Source organism: Rutidosis leptorrhynchoides, chromosome 8 (assembly GCF_046630445.1).
Source record: "Rutidosis leptorrhynchoides isolate AG116_Rl617_1_P2 chromosome 8, CSIRO_AGI_Rlap_v1, whole genome shotgun sequence".
NCBI lineage: Eukaryota > Viridiplantae > Streptophyta > Magnoliopsida > Asterales > Asteraceae > Rutidosis > Rutidosis leptorrhynchoides.
In genome coordinates, this window is record NC_092340.1 from 111,040,516 (window position 1) to 111,059,033 (window position 18,518).

An 18,518-nucleotide genomic window follows, 5' to 3' on the forward strand; every position below is an offset into this window, starting at 1 on the left:
AACCGTTACTTGGATTCAAGTGATTCTTAAACCAAAATTTAACTATTTTTCGCTAGCTTTCCAACGACATGCATATCTTATACCTTATCTCAATCGTATATGTAACTAATTCAGGAATCAACATAACCTATCTAATGGCAATATCAAAAGTACAAGCATGCATAATCCTATATACTCGAGCACTAGTCAGGGATACACTATTAGTATGTAAAAATTAAATTACGAGTACTCACATATCAATATTGAGATTCAATATTGCAGGAAAGGTACGTAAACGCAACGGAGATGATAAACACTATATTGACCTCACGAGCATACTCATGAACCATACTCAATCACCTCCATAGCTATAACCCATAATTTTCTTAATCCTATCCCACTCGAAAAAACAACTTCGAAATCACTCGGACAGCACTCCGTCGTAATATTTTATGTATACTAATAATATCTTGAGATAATACGGAGTAAATATATATATGTAAATCGATTGAGAGAGTTTAGAGAAAACTATTTTCAAGTTTCTATGAAATAATGAAACTTATTGAATTCTATTTATAATAGATTTTTGAATTATTAAAGTGAATTATTAAAGTATGAATTATTAAAGTGAATTATTAAAGTATGAATTATTAAAGTGAATTATTAAAGTATGAATTATTAAAGTGAATTATTAAAGTATGAATTATTAAAGTGAATTATTAAAGTATGAATTATTAAAGTTAAAGTAAAGTAAAAATAAAGTAAAGGTAAAGTTTAAGTATAGTAAAAGTATAAAACTATGTACGTATAATACGCGTATAAATATATATAATATTAATTTAAATCGTTATATATATTTAATAAAATAAAATATAAATATCGTTATCTTTATCATACTAGTTAAGTAATGAGTTGTCAAAAGTGGTTCTAGATATTTATAAAAGTTATATACGTTTTAATAATAAAGTTCTTTTTAAACTGAAAACGTTTTTGTACGTTTGAAACTAAATAGATCAATCGAGTCTTTATGAGATTCAATCTTCCACTATCCTTTGTCTAGTTCTCAATGATTGACAATTTGTTCATATTTATAAATCACTTTACCATTTTCCAAATATTGTTAAAATGAAAAGATTTCTCAAATCAACGTGGGCCTTTCAACAGAGACTTGTAATCATAATTTAATATATCTGATAATTCAATCATTTGATCTTATCTTCTAATTCCATTGATAAACATTTTGAAACAGATACAATCATATAAAGTATTTAATCTAATATTTTGTTTACGTTTCAAGTTATAATATATATACACATATACATATATAATCATATTCGTTTAATGGTTCGTGAAACGTTGGAACTTGGTCGAGGTTGAATGAATGTATGAACATAGTTTAAAATTCTTGAAATTTAACTTAACAAATATTGCTTATCGTGTCGGAATCATATAAAGATTAAAGTTTAAATTTGGTTGGAAATTTCTGGGTTGTCACAGAAACTGGTAAATTTTGCACCATATTCTCCAAATTTATTTCTCGAGCGTGAAGTTTGTTGACTTCTTCTATTATTCCGGGATGATTGTCGGTTAGAACGAGAGAATGAATAAGGTTTAGAATTTGAGATAGTATATAATCATGGCGAGATATCCGGGGAATGAGGGTGAAAATGGTGTTTCGGACAGGTTCGCCGGTAAGTGCTTCAGGTTCTTCACCAAGAGGTGAATTTGGTTAATGGAAAGGATCGCCTTCTTCGCGTCTCCATGGATTAAGTCGACTACGAACCCATCAGATAAATTGGGGATGGACGATTGGTTGATTCATTCTGGTGACGCTGCTTTCGGAGCTTAGGTGAAACTCCATATCGGAATAGCTGTCGGAATCCGAGGAATTCGAACTGGTTGAGGGATTCATCTCGTACGATCAGATGAAGGATTTTTGATAGGAAATAGATTATAGGATGTAGATTAGTACCCTGCAATACATAATTTACATATGCAAATATAATACTAAAATCCCATAAGTTACAGAGGAATCTACGGAAGTTGTCAGGTAAAGGTAACAATAACAGATACGCTAAGATATGAATTTATCTATACACTGTCTATGCAATAGAGGCAGTAAGACGTGTCTAGACTAGGAATGATAAGCAGGTAATTTCCTAAGGATAATAAGCAGATGATTTCCGACTAGAAATGATAAGCAAAACTTTTAACATGCAGACACGGTCAAAGTCCAGACTCACTAATGCATCTAAACAACTACTACCTCCATCTCATTCCAATAGGCCATTATTCTATTTTGGGCTGTCCCATTCTAATAGTCCACTTCCATAAATAGAAAGAAAAGAAGATATTTCATTGGTGGATTTGGAGAGAGAAGATATTTCATTGGTGGAGAAATGAAGTTAGTGGGATTTCCTAAAACTGCGTGTTTTTTGTCTATGGACTATTGGAATGAGACGGAGGTAGTATAAGTTAGACACACTAATGCAAGACCTGGTTCGCTAAGACCACCGCTCTGATACCAACTGTAGATACAGTGAGGATAACCACACGTCCCACCCAGTGCCTTCCCAGCTAACCGCCTGGTGACCACTGAGGGTACCTCAGATACTGATTTTAGGGCCTGCCTCTCGGCTACTACCAACCCTCGTAAGGGATCGCAAGGAGTAAGAGCCAATGCTTCACCACAGGTCACACTGTGAGAACCTCCTTTACGACTAACCCGCTACACATGGACGGCGTTATACCAGCTCTGATACCAACTGTAGAGACCAATCCTAATCCATCTGGACGAAGTCCATATTGATTACAAACGATTCACAATAGTTGATTACATCACGAGGTACTTGACCTCTATATCATACATTTTACAAACATTGCATTCGTTTTTAAAAGACAAACTTTCATGACATCGAAAGTTGACAACATGCACACCATTTCATAATATATCCAACTATAATTGACTTAATACTAATCTTGATGAACCCAAATGACTCGAATGCAACATCTTTTGAAATATATCATGAATGACTCCAGGTAATATCTCTAAAATGAGCAAATGCACAGCGGAAGATTTCTTTCATACCTGAGAATAAACATGCTTTAAAATGTCAACCAAAAGGTTGGTGAGTTCATTAGTTTATCGTAATTAATCATTTCCATCATTTTAATAGACTACAAGATTTTCATTTTCAGGTCTCATAAATATACGTCCCATGCATAGAGACAAAAATATCATTCACATGGATTGAACACCTGGTAACCGACATTAACAAGATGCATATAAGAATATCCCCTATCATTCCGGGAAATCCTTCGGACATGATAAAAACAACATCGAAGTATTAAAGCATCTGGTACTTTGGATTAGGTTCGTTAGGCCCAATAGATCTATCTTTAGGATTCTCGTCAATTAGTAGACTGGTTTACTAATTCTTAGGTTACCAAGTAAAAGGGGCATATTCGGCTTCGATCATTCAACCATATAATGTAGTTTCGATTACTTGTGTCTATTTCGTAAAATATTTATAAAAGCAGCGCATGTATTCTCAGTCCCAAAAATATATATTGCAAAAGCATTTAAAAAGGAAGCAAATGAAACTCACCATACTGTATTTTGTAGTAAAAATACATATGACGTCATTGAACAAGTATAGGGTTGGCCTCGGATTCACGAACCTATATCATTTGTATATTTATTAATATTCATAGTTGTAACTGAACACATATATATAAATGTATTAGTTATATTATTTTTATGTTAATAATATGTATGTATGTATATATATATATATATATATATATATATATATATATATATATATATATATATATATATATATATATATATATATTCATTTTGTATATAAAGATATTAGATTTTGTTATGTTATATGTGTTAAATATGTATATTTATGTATGTATTTAGTTTATTTATCGAAACAGTAGTTTTATTATACTAAGTTAATATTAGTAAAAATAATGATAATAATATTAATAATACACATATGTTAATAATAACCCTATTAGTGATAGTAACAATGATATTAATAATAGTACTTGTAAAAAATATTATTTTTACTGTTTAAGATAGTTATGATATTAATGATTTACTAATAATAATAATAATAATAACTTTATTAAAAATGATAATACTAATAAAAATAATGATATTGTTATTATTAATACAATTGTTTAATAATAAACATAATAATACTAATAGTTACAAAAGTGTTACTAATACTAATATTAATAATGATATTAATAATAATAATAGTTTGTGTTGTTTTCGTAGTAACAATAATAATAATCATCATATTCGTGATAATAATAATAATCATACTTTATATTAATAATAATAATAATAATAATACTTTTAATTCATACGATATTACTTAATAACAACTAAAGTAGTAAAAATCATGTTATAACAATAACAATAGTTATTAATGATCATAATATCGATATTAATACTAATGGTTATGATACTTGTAATTAGGATAATAATAATATTAATAATTACAATACAATTAATAATTATGATACCTAGTAATAATAGTAATAATTAATAATATCAATAATAATAATAACAATAATTATAATTATAATAAAGGTAATGATAATAATAATAATAATAATAATAATAATAATAATAATAATACAAAAGAAAATGCACTACCTTCTATGAAAAAGGCTTAAAAAAAATAAGCTCCATCACGGACTCGAACCCGAGACCCCTAGCTAACCCGACACCACATTTAACCATTGAACCATCACTGCTTTCCTGTTTTAATACCCATTCCATATTTATTAAACCCATAAGTTCTGTGCTTCCTCTCCTTCATTACTTTGTCAACCAGAGAACCAAAATCATAGAATGATTTACCAATCCAAATTTAGGACTTTGTAAACAACCAAGAACTGTAAAGTGTTGTAATTGATTAACAAGAAAAACGAAAGAATAAAAAAAAAATGACTGACCTGTTGCTGTTCAAAACCAACGAAGAACACTCTCAACTTCAAAGTTTGATTCAATCATTAAGACGTTTTTTGACTAAAGTTTATTCACAAAAAAGATCCCAAATCATACCTATAAACTTTCTGAATCCTCAATTGATACAGAAACTTTAACACGATTTCAAATTTTGCTATGAACACAAAATTTGACTTTTTTAATTTAAAGTTTGACTCACAAATTTGAATTCGTTATAATGAATTGGAATATGAATTTTTGCAGAGAGTTTCACTAGGGGATTCCTAACACAATGACATTTACATATTTTGAAAATTTAATCGAAATCGTGCTTTTGTGAAAGTGGGTTCAAGAACAGGGTGTTTGAGATTTATTTTATTATTTTCTGTTTAAATTTCATCAACCCTAGCTACGAATGATGCTTGTAATTATTAATGGAGGAGAATTGAATGAGTCATTTAACCAATTAATCTCATTGATTATATATGACCAGGTGTGTCGATTTAATATACTCAGACAAAAGGAAGAACAGGGAACGAGAAAAAAAAATATAAAATGAAAAGTAGATTACGATCTCTAACAGAATTTGTTTTGAGTTGTAGATTGACTTGGACGTTTAATAATATCAGAGACAAGAAAACAAAATTCAGTACCTTGTGATTGTTACATGAAACTGACTCCAGTTATTTATCTCATTTATATATTTTTGGTACTAATAAATAATAAGTAGATTAATAATAATAATAATAATAATAATAATAATAATAATAATAATAATAATAATAATAATAATAATAATTTTAACAACTATGATGATATTATCAATGATACTTATGATAAATTGTGTTATCTTTATGATAATATTAATAATGATTTAATAATAATGGTAATTATAAATAATTATAAAAGTAATAATATTAATAATGGTAATTATAAATAATTATAAAAGTAATAATATTAATAATAATAATATTACTAATCATAATATTAATAATATTTAGATTACAACTAAATAATAACTTTAATCATTCTTAAAGTAATATTTATATTTTAGGTATTTATTTTGATAATCACAACCTTAATTTTATAAAATTTTTAATATTTAATATTACTAATATTGATATTAGTATTAATAATAATGAAAGTAGTAATGATATCAATAATATTAGTAGTTACATGTATCCAATTTTATATATATATATATATATATATATATATATATATATATATATAATATATATATATATATATATATATATATATATATATATATAATATTAGTGATACCGATATTAATATTTATAGCAAATAATAGCATCTATCTTTTAATATTACATATTTCTAATTATGTAATACATATAATGTTTATATTTTTATATATATATTCCATTATACATATCATAATAATTCTTTATAGAAATCTTATATATTTATGTATAACTTATATTATATGATAACATTTATTTAATATTAACATATTTTATATATTACAAACAATAGTTAATATTCATCATATATATATATATATATATATATATATATATATATATATATATATATATATATATATATATATATATATATACACACACACACACGCGCGCGCGCGATTATTTACAACTATTGTTCGTGAATCATCGGGTATAGTCAAAGGTTAAATGAAACCGAGTAAACAGTCCAAAATTTACGAGACTCAACATTACAGACTTTTTTATCGTGTCGAAATATATGAAGATTAAGTTTAAATTTGGTCGAAAATTTCCGGGTCATCACATCACAAACTTTTGAATGACAAATTTATTGTATTTATTCAACACAATACCAATAGAAGCAAGACATCCTGTCCTCTATGATGGCCTATTTCTTTTCTTCTTCTTTTTGTTATTTTCTACTCGAATAGACAGCGTCTGTTTAACTCTATAACCAACATTATCATCAACAGACGTTAATGTATTAACTTCCCCAAAACAATCCGCATTCATATCAAATATATCATCAGTAGCTGAAACATCCTCAGGTTTATGCAAAATCTCTTGATTATATCCTTGCTTGCTACATAAAAAATACTTATATCTGACTAGACTATTACCCAAATCATTAAACCCTCTCTTTGATGAAGGCTTCCTTACCTCAAAATCACCATTAACTGCATACTCCTTGTAGAAATTATATGCTAAATCTATTGAATCAAAAACCATTCTGATAGCTGGTAAAAGAGATTTGTCAACATTAGGTGTCCACGATTTTATACCAGAAGACGATATTTCCTCAGAACCAACACAGAAACTTTTGGGTACATAAACACATGTGAAAAAGTATAAAAAAACATAAATATACATCATAGATGTAGAACACGGATTTTATACCTCTAAAAAGTACAAAACACACATGTAGAACACAGATTTTATACCACAAAATTGTAAAGCATAACAATGACTTAGAACAGATACATGTAAATCTATATGCCTAAATGACTTAGAAGATACACATGTACATCAGAGATGTAGAACACAGATTTTATACCACAAAATTGTAAAGCATAACAATGACTTAGAACAGATACATGTAAATCTATATGCCTAAATGACTTAGAAGATACACATGTACATCAGAGATGTAGAACACAGATTTAATACCTCTAAAAAGTACAAAACACACATGTAGAACACAGATTTTATACCACAAATTTGTAAAGCATAACAATGACTTAGAACAAATACATGTAAATCTATAAGCCTAAATGACTTAGAAGATACACATGTACATCAGAGATGTAGAACACAGATTTAATACCTCTAAAAAGTACAAAACACACATGTAGAACACAGATTTTATACCACAAATTGTAAAGCATAACAATGACTTAGAACAGATACATGTAAATCTGTATGCCTAAAAGACTTAGAACAGACACATGTACATCAGAGATGGAGAACACAGGTTTAATACCTCTAAAAAGTACAAAACACACATGTAGAACACAGATTTTATACTACAAATTGTAAAGCATAACAATGACTTAGAATATATGCATATAAATCTATATGCCTAAAAGACTTAGAACAGACACATGTACATCAGAGATGTAGAACACATATGTAGAAGACAAAAAAATGAATTTAGAACAAACACATGTACATCAGAGATGTAGAACACAGATACATTAAATGTAGAAAACACTAAATGCATCATGTAGAACACACGTGTACAAAAAAAAATAGTAAATAAAGATGCATACATAACTAGGATGCAAAGATGCATCATCTTGCATCTAGTTATGAAAAAAGATATTGCTTCTAACAGTAGGAATTTCTCAAATAAATAAAGAGTGATTTTTAATTAAAACATGTAAACGTACATTCTCCGTCAGTATCATGATGGTCGAAGATCTCGATATGATCAAATTCATCACTGACGTCAAAAAAATGAGATTGTTCATCATCATCACCGTCGTTAACAACAGAATCATCATTGACATGAAACTGATCATTACGATGAATCAAGTCATCAACTTGAACATTTTTTATCACCGATCGACATTGTTTCCTATCAATTTTTTTTTTAAAAATTGAGAACATAGAACTTGAATCATGTAATCAAATGACCTAAAAACGATAAAGAATGTAAAAACAAAAATCAATTTGAAAGATAGAACCCTAATATTGAATAGTAAAGAATGAACTCGTATAATTGGGGAAAAAAATAAAACCCTAATTTTGTATTTAACGATTTAAACATCAAAGTATATATAGGTTATACACGTGTAAAATGACAAAATTACCCTTTACCATTTAAATTAGGGAAAACCAAAATTGTTCGAATCAAACAATTTTTGTTCGTCCGTGATGTTTTTTTGTTCGGCCGCGTGAGTTCTCAGAGTTCTCAAATACAAAAAGTTCTCATTTGATCCCGATAGTATATATATATATATATATATATATATATATATATATATATATATATATATATATATATATATATATATATATATATATATATATATATATATATATATATATATATAGCCAGGAACGTTGACACGCGACGGTTTGAGGTGATCAAGTTCACCCAACTTTAATCTTTCGATTATCACTTTCTTAAGTTCTCTACAGTCATCGACCTCGTGACCTTTATGTTCATGAAAAATACACCATTTGTTTTCGTCAACCGCGAAGCGCGGCTGCATTGGCTTTGGTGGCGGGAAATGTTTGCTCACCTCCTCCATCGCCAAGATTTCTTTTGGAGTTTTGAAAAGCGACTTTATCAAACTTTCCTCCTCAGATGACAACCTCTTAGAACCTTAACGTTCGTACGGGCGATAGTTGCGGCGGTCACCAGACTTATGGCTAGAACGTTCGTAGTTACCGCCGCTACTACTGTCGCTGCCCTTATAACTGCTGTTTGCATGTCCCTTACCATTGCCTTTGTCATCTTTATCATTGCGATTCGTTGTCCTGTGTTCGCCGATGGCAGCGTCAGCAAACTTCTCTGACGGTACATAATCTCTCACCATCTTTACTGCATAGACATACGTTTTCGGTAATTTACGCCGCATCATTTTTACAAGGGATAAATGCCGAACCTGACAGATCGCCATGATATATGCAGAAATTTGTTGCGACTCCGAAAAATCTGGAATTTTCTGGCACTCCGCCGTAAAGCGGGTGGTAAAATTCATCAGAGACTCGCGTGGTCTCATTTTGATGTTGTGCGCATCCAAGTGGGTCAACTCTGTACGTTTAAAATTCTTGAAGCGTTGTACGAACTTGGTCCTAAGGTCCGTAAAGCTTGTGATGATCAACGCGGGTAGCTTGGCAAACCACTCCCTTGCAACGGACTAAAGTTGTCCCTGGAACATTTGGCATGCCGTTGGGTTATCCCAATATTGCGTCTTGACAGCTTGTTCAAATTGCTGCAAAAAAATCTTCCGGATCCGTGCTACCGTCATACATCCCTAGCGTGAGAGGAGTGGTGAGGACAGTAGGTAGCGGATGAGTAGCTATTTCTCTGCTAAAATTTTTCGACGTTGCAGAGACTTCGAATGGCCGTTTCACTTTGTCTCCTCCCATCATGGCGTACCAGTTATTCAGCATGTTGTTCGCCACGCCTGGCTGTTCGACCTGGGCACTCATGGATTCCGGTGCGGCAAGGATCAAGTTTTGGATCAAATCGTTACGAGCCACCTCCCTGGTTTTTCTAGAACTCCTACCAGATTCCGACACTGAACGTGTGGAGCTACGGTGTGGCGCTTTGGACATGCCGGTGGGCCTTTCGCCGCCTTTGGACATGAGCGAGGGCAAAACGAATCCCCCCTTCGCCAGGAAGCGTATGGCTTCCTCGCCATTGATGGGTTTAAGCTGATTCACGTTTTCTTATTGGATTTCTGTCTCTTCCGAGTCACGTCGATCAGTTTCATCTTCGTCGTCGTTAAACTGCAACCGGGTGAGTTTGATGGAATCATTCGGAGTTTCATAAGTGCTATCATCATTAGGCTTCAAAGGGTCATATGGTTCTTTGCCAGTGTTGATAGTTGGTAATGGGTTGGAACCTCCTGTCATCTTGTATGAAAGTGTTGATCAAAGGGTCCCACGGATGGCGCCAAATGATCGAACCAAAAATGTCTGATTCGAGTTTAAGTGAATTAAAAGGAGAGTTTAACCTTTGGAATGGGTTCCTTCGGTTAAATGGGATATAGATGTGGTGGTGTTGTTTGTCTTTTACTGAACCTCCAAGGTAAACTTGAAGAGAAGATTAGTGTGTGCGAGTTAATTAGCCTGAAAAGTGAGGCTTAGGAGCACTATTTATAGATAGAAAATCGGCGGTTATACATGATAACCGCTATATTAGTGCCTACTATCAATAACTGCCACTAGAATCTTCTAATCATGCCTACAACCTATTCCACGTTCTCCATGTTCCTGAAATGTTGGTTATAGTCCAGTTCAGCAACACCAAGTCAACCCCGTGGGTACATCATGCTACCAGTCGCGTGTGGTTGACTTGAATACCCAAGCCTAACCGTTTAGCTGTACATCACGTTGTTTCATGTGACGCAGCCTTAGGTTCACAGGTTCGTGTTCTGGACGTCATGCGTTACACGTGACTAGGCACGTGACGGTGCATGGCGTGACGTACGTCATTAGAGTACTTTTTAATATTAACAATCTTAAGTTGCAATTGGTACTGTCCAGTGGACGATCCTTGGAATTTATTTTTTTATATTATCATATGATCGGGTTAATTGATGGATTATGTTATAGTATATTTTTGCCACAAAAGTAAATATGATACTATGTAGCAATCTCCAAAAATTCTAAAATAATTAGTGACTATTGGGCTGGGCTGTTTAAAGGTGCTTGGACTTGCTAAGTTTACTAAGCCCAGTCAATTTGATGTAATATATAAATAATGATTAGAATTAGATTGGAAAAAATAAAAGAAAATGTTTGAATTGGCTTCTCACCACCACCATATAAGAAGGGACCAAATGCACCTATCACCTTTTTTAGTACATTCTAATTTCCAATTCACCTTTTTCGATTCATTAGTAGTGGCCAAGAATCATTATAAACAATTTTGATTCAATCTTTTTGTGGGCTTGGCTAACCAACTTGATAAAAAAAAAATAGATAACGTTTTTTTCTGTTTAGTCAATTTGAGACGACTAAACAAATGATTCAATCTTTTTGTGGGTTTGGCTAACCAACTTGATAAAAAAAATATAGATAACGTTTTTTTCTGTTTAATCAATTTGAGATGACGATTATTTTTTAGTCAGAAGTATGTAGTCTAACTTTATTATCTAGTTTTTGTTTTCAACTATTTACCTAATCACCCAAATTATGTTGTTAGTGACGTTTGAACATGAGAACACCGACCACTGACTGACCACTACTAACCACTCTATTCACATTTTGACAAACAATGTGATTTTGAGTGTGCTTAAATCTTAGTGTAAAGATGAGTATTATGTGGTTGGCAAATAATATGCTATTTTGAGAAACTGCCAAGTTCCAATATTTTGGCCAAATTTTTCAAAACCATTTACACCACCACCACACACTTACAAATACCACAATCCTAATCTTAAAAACTTCTAGAAAATACTCTTTTACCCCTGTATCTTGTTCTTTGCTGGCCTAAGCTTCATACCCATTATGGGCATGTTACTAAATACATTGGTTATTTACTTATTTTGAACCAAAAGCATCAGCAACTATAGTGAAGCGTACATAGTTTTGCAAAGCTAAGGATGATTGTTTTATACTATATGTAGTGAAGTGTAGGACAAGATTAAAGGTCTACGAAATCGTTAAAACATTATCGTGGTGGATGTTCGAAAAGATAGACCTAAAATGTCTACAACACTTGAACTTGCTACTTCAAAAAAGGATCTTACTTCAGATGCCATGAAGAGGATTAGTGACTGGTTTGTTTTCACTCTTCTTAATCTTACTGAGTTACTGTTTTATCCGTTTAACGTTTGAATTGTTTTTGGCCTTCAGTACACCAATCTTCATATTAAAACGTTCTAAGGAGAATATACAAAATAAAATAAGAGTCCAATTGCTTAACCATGTAAATGTTGTGTGTTTCCTCTGTATCTATACGTTTTATTAATTATCGATCCGAAAAATTCCGTTGCTAGTTTATTTATAATAATGAGTAAGAAATAGATAAAGTTCTTTAATGACATATTATTTTTTCGAAATTTTCAGGATTTCCGCCCAAGAGATCCCAAGTGATGTTACGGTTTGTGTAGGAAGCGTAACCTTTTCAATACACAAGGTACACTTTCGGTATGCTTTTCTTATACATATTATAATATATTCTAAGTCCGATATGAATAAATCACAGAATCATTTGGTGCTTATTTCCAATGGTCCTTTCTACACTTGCCTAGCGTACCCATATGAGCAAAAGCGAGAATATCACTGTTTGAGATAACTTTGCGAGAAATAATAGAAAGTGTAGATAGACACAACAATTTACGTAAAACTCTACAAAACTCTGTCGACGTCCATCTGAGTTTTCTTTATTTTGATCATTGGATATATCCTAGTACAAAAAATTGTACACTAATAGTTTTTGCCCACTGTTGCAAAAGACCCCGTCTCGAACTGTTGCGACGGTTTGGTGACTAGCCCGTCCCGTCTCGAAGAAAACCGTCTAATATGACAGTTGATGGTCAAAATTCGGGTCAAAGTTGAAAAAAAAATTGGGTCAATGTCGGTCAAAACTCAGAAAAGTCAAAAAGTCGGTAAAATCGGTCAAATATGTCGTATTTTAGTTTAAATTTTATGTATTAAATTAACGGTGATAGCGATTATGGGTACAAATTAATCAATTAAAGTTTTTGGCTTTGAAATATGTATACATATATACATTTACATACTTATATTTATGAGTCAACTTTGGTCAACGTCCGTCTAGACCTTTTTAGGACCCGACCGTCTCGACCCCGTATCAAATTTGCAAAAAAATTTGCTACTCGGTCATGACTTTTGAGGGAATAATCGGCAACTTGGAGAGTAATATGGGAATAATTGATTCGACTTTTTATATATTTAAATATTTTATTTCAAAATTATGTGTAAATTGTTGGATAATCGTGTGTACTTTTAACAATTCAGATTAACGCAGCGGATAGTTAAAATAATAATCAATTATTATTTTATAAACCATTTACAAAATTAAATATTCATATATTTAAATTTAATAAAACATGCACATGATTAACGATCCCAAAGATCTAGTTACACCATAATAATTGTCATGAATATAAATCACAAGATGAGTAAACGATATACCTTTCTTGAAGAAACTGATGAACGGAGATAAACCTACGATCAAAAGTATGACCGTCTCTTTGAATAGTCCACACTACACTTCAAACGACCGTCAATGGATGCTAGTCCAAACCCAAGTAACTTATTAAATCAACCTTTGATTAATTAAGCAAATAGCTAATCGATAAACTCCTTGTGTGTTTTTGTTATACAAAAGGGATCAAAGAAAATATATGATGCTTCTTTTTTTTTTTTTTTTTTACTCGTTACTTTCTCCAAACAAAAATATGAACATATTTATATTGGGCAGTAAAACATGTGAACCAACTTAAATATTATTTTTTGATACGCGTTTTAAACAAACAAGATTCACGGATCTCGTATATCATTAAAATAAACCATCAAATCAATTTACAAGTTCAATATGGTGATTTGAATATATCTTTTCTTAAAAGTTGTTTGTTTTTTTCTTGTATAAACCAACAACCAAATCAAGGAAATCAATTAATATTAATCATTTAATTAATTAACATAGCATTTTAATTTGTTTCGTTACTTAAGTCATATATATATTTTATTTGACGTCTCGGTGTATATGTGTGTGACCCCGAAAGCTCAAATGAAGTTGGTCATATAGTTATATGGTGTACCATGCACATTAATCCTACATAAATATATAAAAGAAATCTATAAACATAAACATAAACGTTAACATAAAAACATAAACATAATCTTCATTTGTTCAAAAACTCAAATATTACTTAAAATTCATATTAATATGTTGACCGATATTAACTTTGACCGATTTTGATTGACTACAAGTTTGACCAACTAGCACCAATTTGACCGATTGACCAATGTTGACCAACTAATTACTCATATTTCAGAAAATCGAATCGACCGGTTCCTAAGGAGTAATCGGGGAGCAATAAAAAGTCTACATTTTTTTTATTTGAATCTCATATTTCATTAAACTCAAAACTTCCCTACCGAGCAGCTAAAGGCTTCAAGAGCCATTCGTTCCATGTTACATAGATTTTGCTTCTACTACATATCGAATTAAAAGATGAATTACAAATAAAATTAAAATAATTAACACTTCTTCGTCGATCAAGAGTCAAATAAACTCTTGTTCCGAAACCTCCATGTATGTCATAATAAAGTCGCAACAATAACATAGAGCCGGTACATTTTTATAATGGGGCCTTTTGTAGATATTTTCCTAAAAGTTGGTCATTTTTTGGGTGCAGCTTCCTTTAGTCTCAAAATGCGGTTACATAAAAAAACAGTTATCCGACTCAAAACATTCCGATCTTTCAAGAATCGAAATTCCCGAAATTCCAGGAGGGCCAGAAGGGTTTGAACTTGCTGCAAGATTTTGTTACGGAGTTAATATCGAATTATCGACAGAAAATATTGCAATGCTACGATGTGTGGCCGAATACCTTGAAATGACAGAAGAATATTCAACTGAAAACTTAATATCAGTAACCGAGGCATATTTAAATGAAACCGGGTTTAAAAACTTGTCTGGTGCAGTTTCGGTTTTACAATCATCATTAAATTTGTTACCGGTATCTGAAAAAGTCAAACTGATTGATCGATGTATTGATAGTATAACAGTTATGGTTACTGAAGAAAGTCAAGTTTCGGTTGTTGATTGGTGGGCTGAAGACTTAATTGTTCTTAGAATTGATATTTTTAAACGAGTTCTTCTTGCGCTCGTCTCAAAGGGATTTAAACAATTTGCACTTGGTCCGGTTCTAATGCTTTACGCTCAAAAATGTTTTCGAGGTTTGGTAAGATCCCTTGCTAACATTTGATGTGACGAAATGGGCGGGTCTAGCGGGTTGGAAAATGGATTGAAATATGTTTGGGTCAAAATCAGTCTTTACAAACTTTTAAATATTGTGTCAAAATAGTTGATAAATAGTTAAGTGCGCTATTTTCTTGATATCTATAAATAATTTATGCACTAAAAAAAACTCCATCCGTCCCAATTTTATTGTCTTCAGACTAAAAAACACACAGTTTAATAAACGTCATTGTACATTTTGTCAGCTTTACAATTTTAGGTCTTACTTTTAACCTATCTTTTTATCTGACTCACTATTCATTTACTACTAAGAATCTAATGTTCTTGTCTTTTAAACACGCGCAAATGTAATTAGTACCGATTATTGTACAATTTTTTTTTTTTTAATCTATGATACAGGAGATCTTTGGTAAGCCACCCAAGAAAAATCTTGACCCAAAAGAAGAACACGAAAAGAGGGTTATTTTAGAAACAATAGTTGGCCTTTTGCCAAGAGAAAAGAATGCAATATCAATAAGCTTTCTTTCAATGCTGCTTCGAGCTGCCAAATATCTAGACACAACGGTTGCGTGCAAGATTGATTTAGAGAAAAGAATGGGTCTGCAACTTGGGCAGGCGGTTTTAGACGATATACTGATCCCATCTTTTTGCTTTGACGGTGATACGTTGTTTGATGTTGATACTGTGCAACAAATGATGATCAATTATGTTGAAAATACTAGTATGGAGTTGAGTGGTATAGACTATGAGAATGAGAATGTTGGTATGCTAATGGAAAGCTTTCTTGCAAAAATAGCTTCAGATCGGAATTTGATGGTTTCAAGATTTATAAATTTTGCTGAATGTGTTCCAGTGGAGGTGCGGGTGACAGAGGATGGAATGTATAGAGCCATTGATATCTACTTGAAGGTATGATGTCCTTTTTTTGTATTAATTGTCATTTTTGAGTGTCTTGTCTTTTATATGATGATACAAAGATATAATTTGTATAAAACGGGTAAACATATAAGTTTTTTATGGCAAAAAAGGTTGATAACCGGCAAACCCGACCGGGCCACAATAGGTTGCCAATACTGTTGAGGGAATAACTGACTCACTTAGCGTTTGTGGCTATGGGGTAGCAGGGTTCGAACCCCTTACCTCTGCTTATTTGTCGCAAGTTACCCCCACTCGTTACCATCTGAGCTACACGCCATTGGCATATGGATTAGGTTTTCCCTGTTCAGGCTACCCTGACAACAAAGTATTTTTACTCATATGTACGCGGCTTGAGTGGCATACTAATACACTAAAATAGCATTGTAATTAAATGATGTAAAATGTTATTGAGCCTCATTTGAAATGTGACTATCTGTGATATAAGAGATACTAATTGAAACTGGTAAAAAAATATTAAGATGCTTCAAACGGATATAATTTGTGCATAAATATGATCATTAATAAACAGTTAATAACAAGGATGCTTCAGTTTACTCTTTGTTTGTAAAATAAGAGTATCTAGGAGGTTATAAACAGTTGCTTATGTAACTTTGGCTACTTCTAACACGGATTATGTATCAGGCACATCCGGGTTTAAGTGACATGGAAAAAAAAAAAGTTTGCAGTTTAATGGACTGTCAAAAGCTATCACGTGAAGCCCGAACACACGCAGCCCAAAACGAGAGGCTTCCAGTTCAAACTGTTGTTCAAGTTCTTTACTATGAGCAACAACGTTTACGTGAAACAATGGATGTAAGTGGCCCGATCGATACCCCTGATCATGTAAGCTCACAAGGTACACCAAAATCACATAACTCACTATCAGATGAAATTTCAAGCTTAAAAAAAGAAAACCAAGAGCTGAAATTTGAACTTATCAAGATGAAAACACGATTAAAAGAAATCGAACGATCAACTGCTAATAAACCAAGTGGACCGGCTGCCGCTGCTGCTGCTGGTGGTGGTAAGCCGCCTTTGCCTGGTAAGCCACCGTTGCCTAAAAGATCGTTGATAAGTTCGGTTACGAAAAAACTTGGGAAAATAACACCATTTCTTCATGCTGATGGATTTTTGCCTTCAAGTACAAGAGGCAGGAATAAACCTGATAAAGATAGAAGGCATTCAGTATCTTGATATGCATATTTTGATGGTTTTCTTAGCAATTTATGCATCATATATGTATTTAATAATCGTGTTATGTATAATCATTTATGTCATGCCGTAAAAACATATTTTTACATGATGTATATATAAATTAATTTGGTACATGTATAGCATTTGAAAGATTGTTGTTAAAAACTTATGCAATAAACTTGGCTGTTTGATTACTCCATCAAAATTAAATCAGGTAGATTCATGTACATATTTGCATTATTTTTTTTGTCATGATCTTTATTGGTATTTGTTGGGAAAATGAAAATCTGATGAGTCAAAAGCATGCTAGAATCTGGAGAATTAGAGTCTGAAGTTGCAGACTCTGATGTTTACTGAAGACAACGGTTTGAGATTTCTTGATGACTAAGCTAAAGAATATTCTGGAGATATGTTTAAAAGTTTAAGAAGATTTGTTTTGATTCGGTTTTATCTCCAGAAGATTGACTTTAGAGTTATTTGCATATTAGTTTAGTTTTTGAGTTTATCTTTACCTTATTTATAGCTAAGTTGTTTTGGAAACCAAATCTTTAGATTTGGTGTTTATCTGTATAAATAGGGGTCGATGGTTTTGCTTTGAACTTGTATCTTTCACACGATCAACATTATCAATTATATATTTGATTATCGTGTTCTCTCAATTCTTGCACTAATAATTCTTATTTATTGTTTAATTGAGAGTCTGGTGTTCATAGTTCAATTACTGTGAACTAATAACTGGTATCAGAGCTGGTAAGGTGTAAATTCTATTACGGTGATCTTTAAAAACGATCCATATTTTTATCAAAATGTCTACCAGTACCATTACTACCCCAGATATGGCTATAAT

At 31.7% G+C, this 18,518-nt stretch overlaps 1 protein-coding gene across 1 annotated transcript; it reads left to right on the forward strand.

The window, feature by feature from the left end:
- Positions 1–11,918: 11,918 nt before the first annotated feature.
- LOC139861238 (BTB/POZ domain-containing protein SR1IP1-like) lies at positions 11,919–17,898 on the forward strand. The gene is made up of 5 exons (XM_071849555.1): positions 11,919–12,383; positions 12,673–12,742; positions 14,994–15,542; positions 15,959–16,468; positions 17,120–17,898. The coding sequence occupies exons 1-5, from the start codon at positions 12,310–12,312 to the stop codon at positions 17,669–17,671; spliced, it is 1,755 nt and encodes a 584-aa protein (XP_071705656.1). The 5' UTR covers positions 11,919–12,309; the 3' UTR covers positions 17,672–17,898.
- The last annotated feature ends 620 nt before the right edge of the window (positions 17,899–18,518 follow it).

Excerpts from the sequence above, each read along its gene's own strand:
- LOC139861238 (XM_071849555.1), top strand. The coding sequence starts at position 12,310 with ATGTCTACAACACTTGAACTTGCTACTTCAAAAAAGGATCTTACTTCA. Across the intron at positions 15,543-15,958 it reads AAAAATGTTTTCGAGGTTTG|GAGATCTTTGGTAAGCCACC; the intron begins GTAAGATCCCTT and ends TCTATGATACAG. Across the intron at positions 16,469-17,119 it reads CCATTGATATCTACTTGAAG|GCACATCCGGGTTTAAGTGA; the intron begins GTATGATGTCCT and ends ATTATGTATCAG.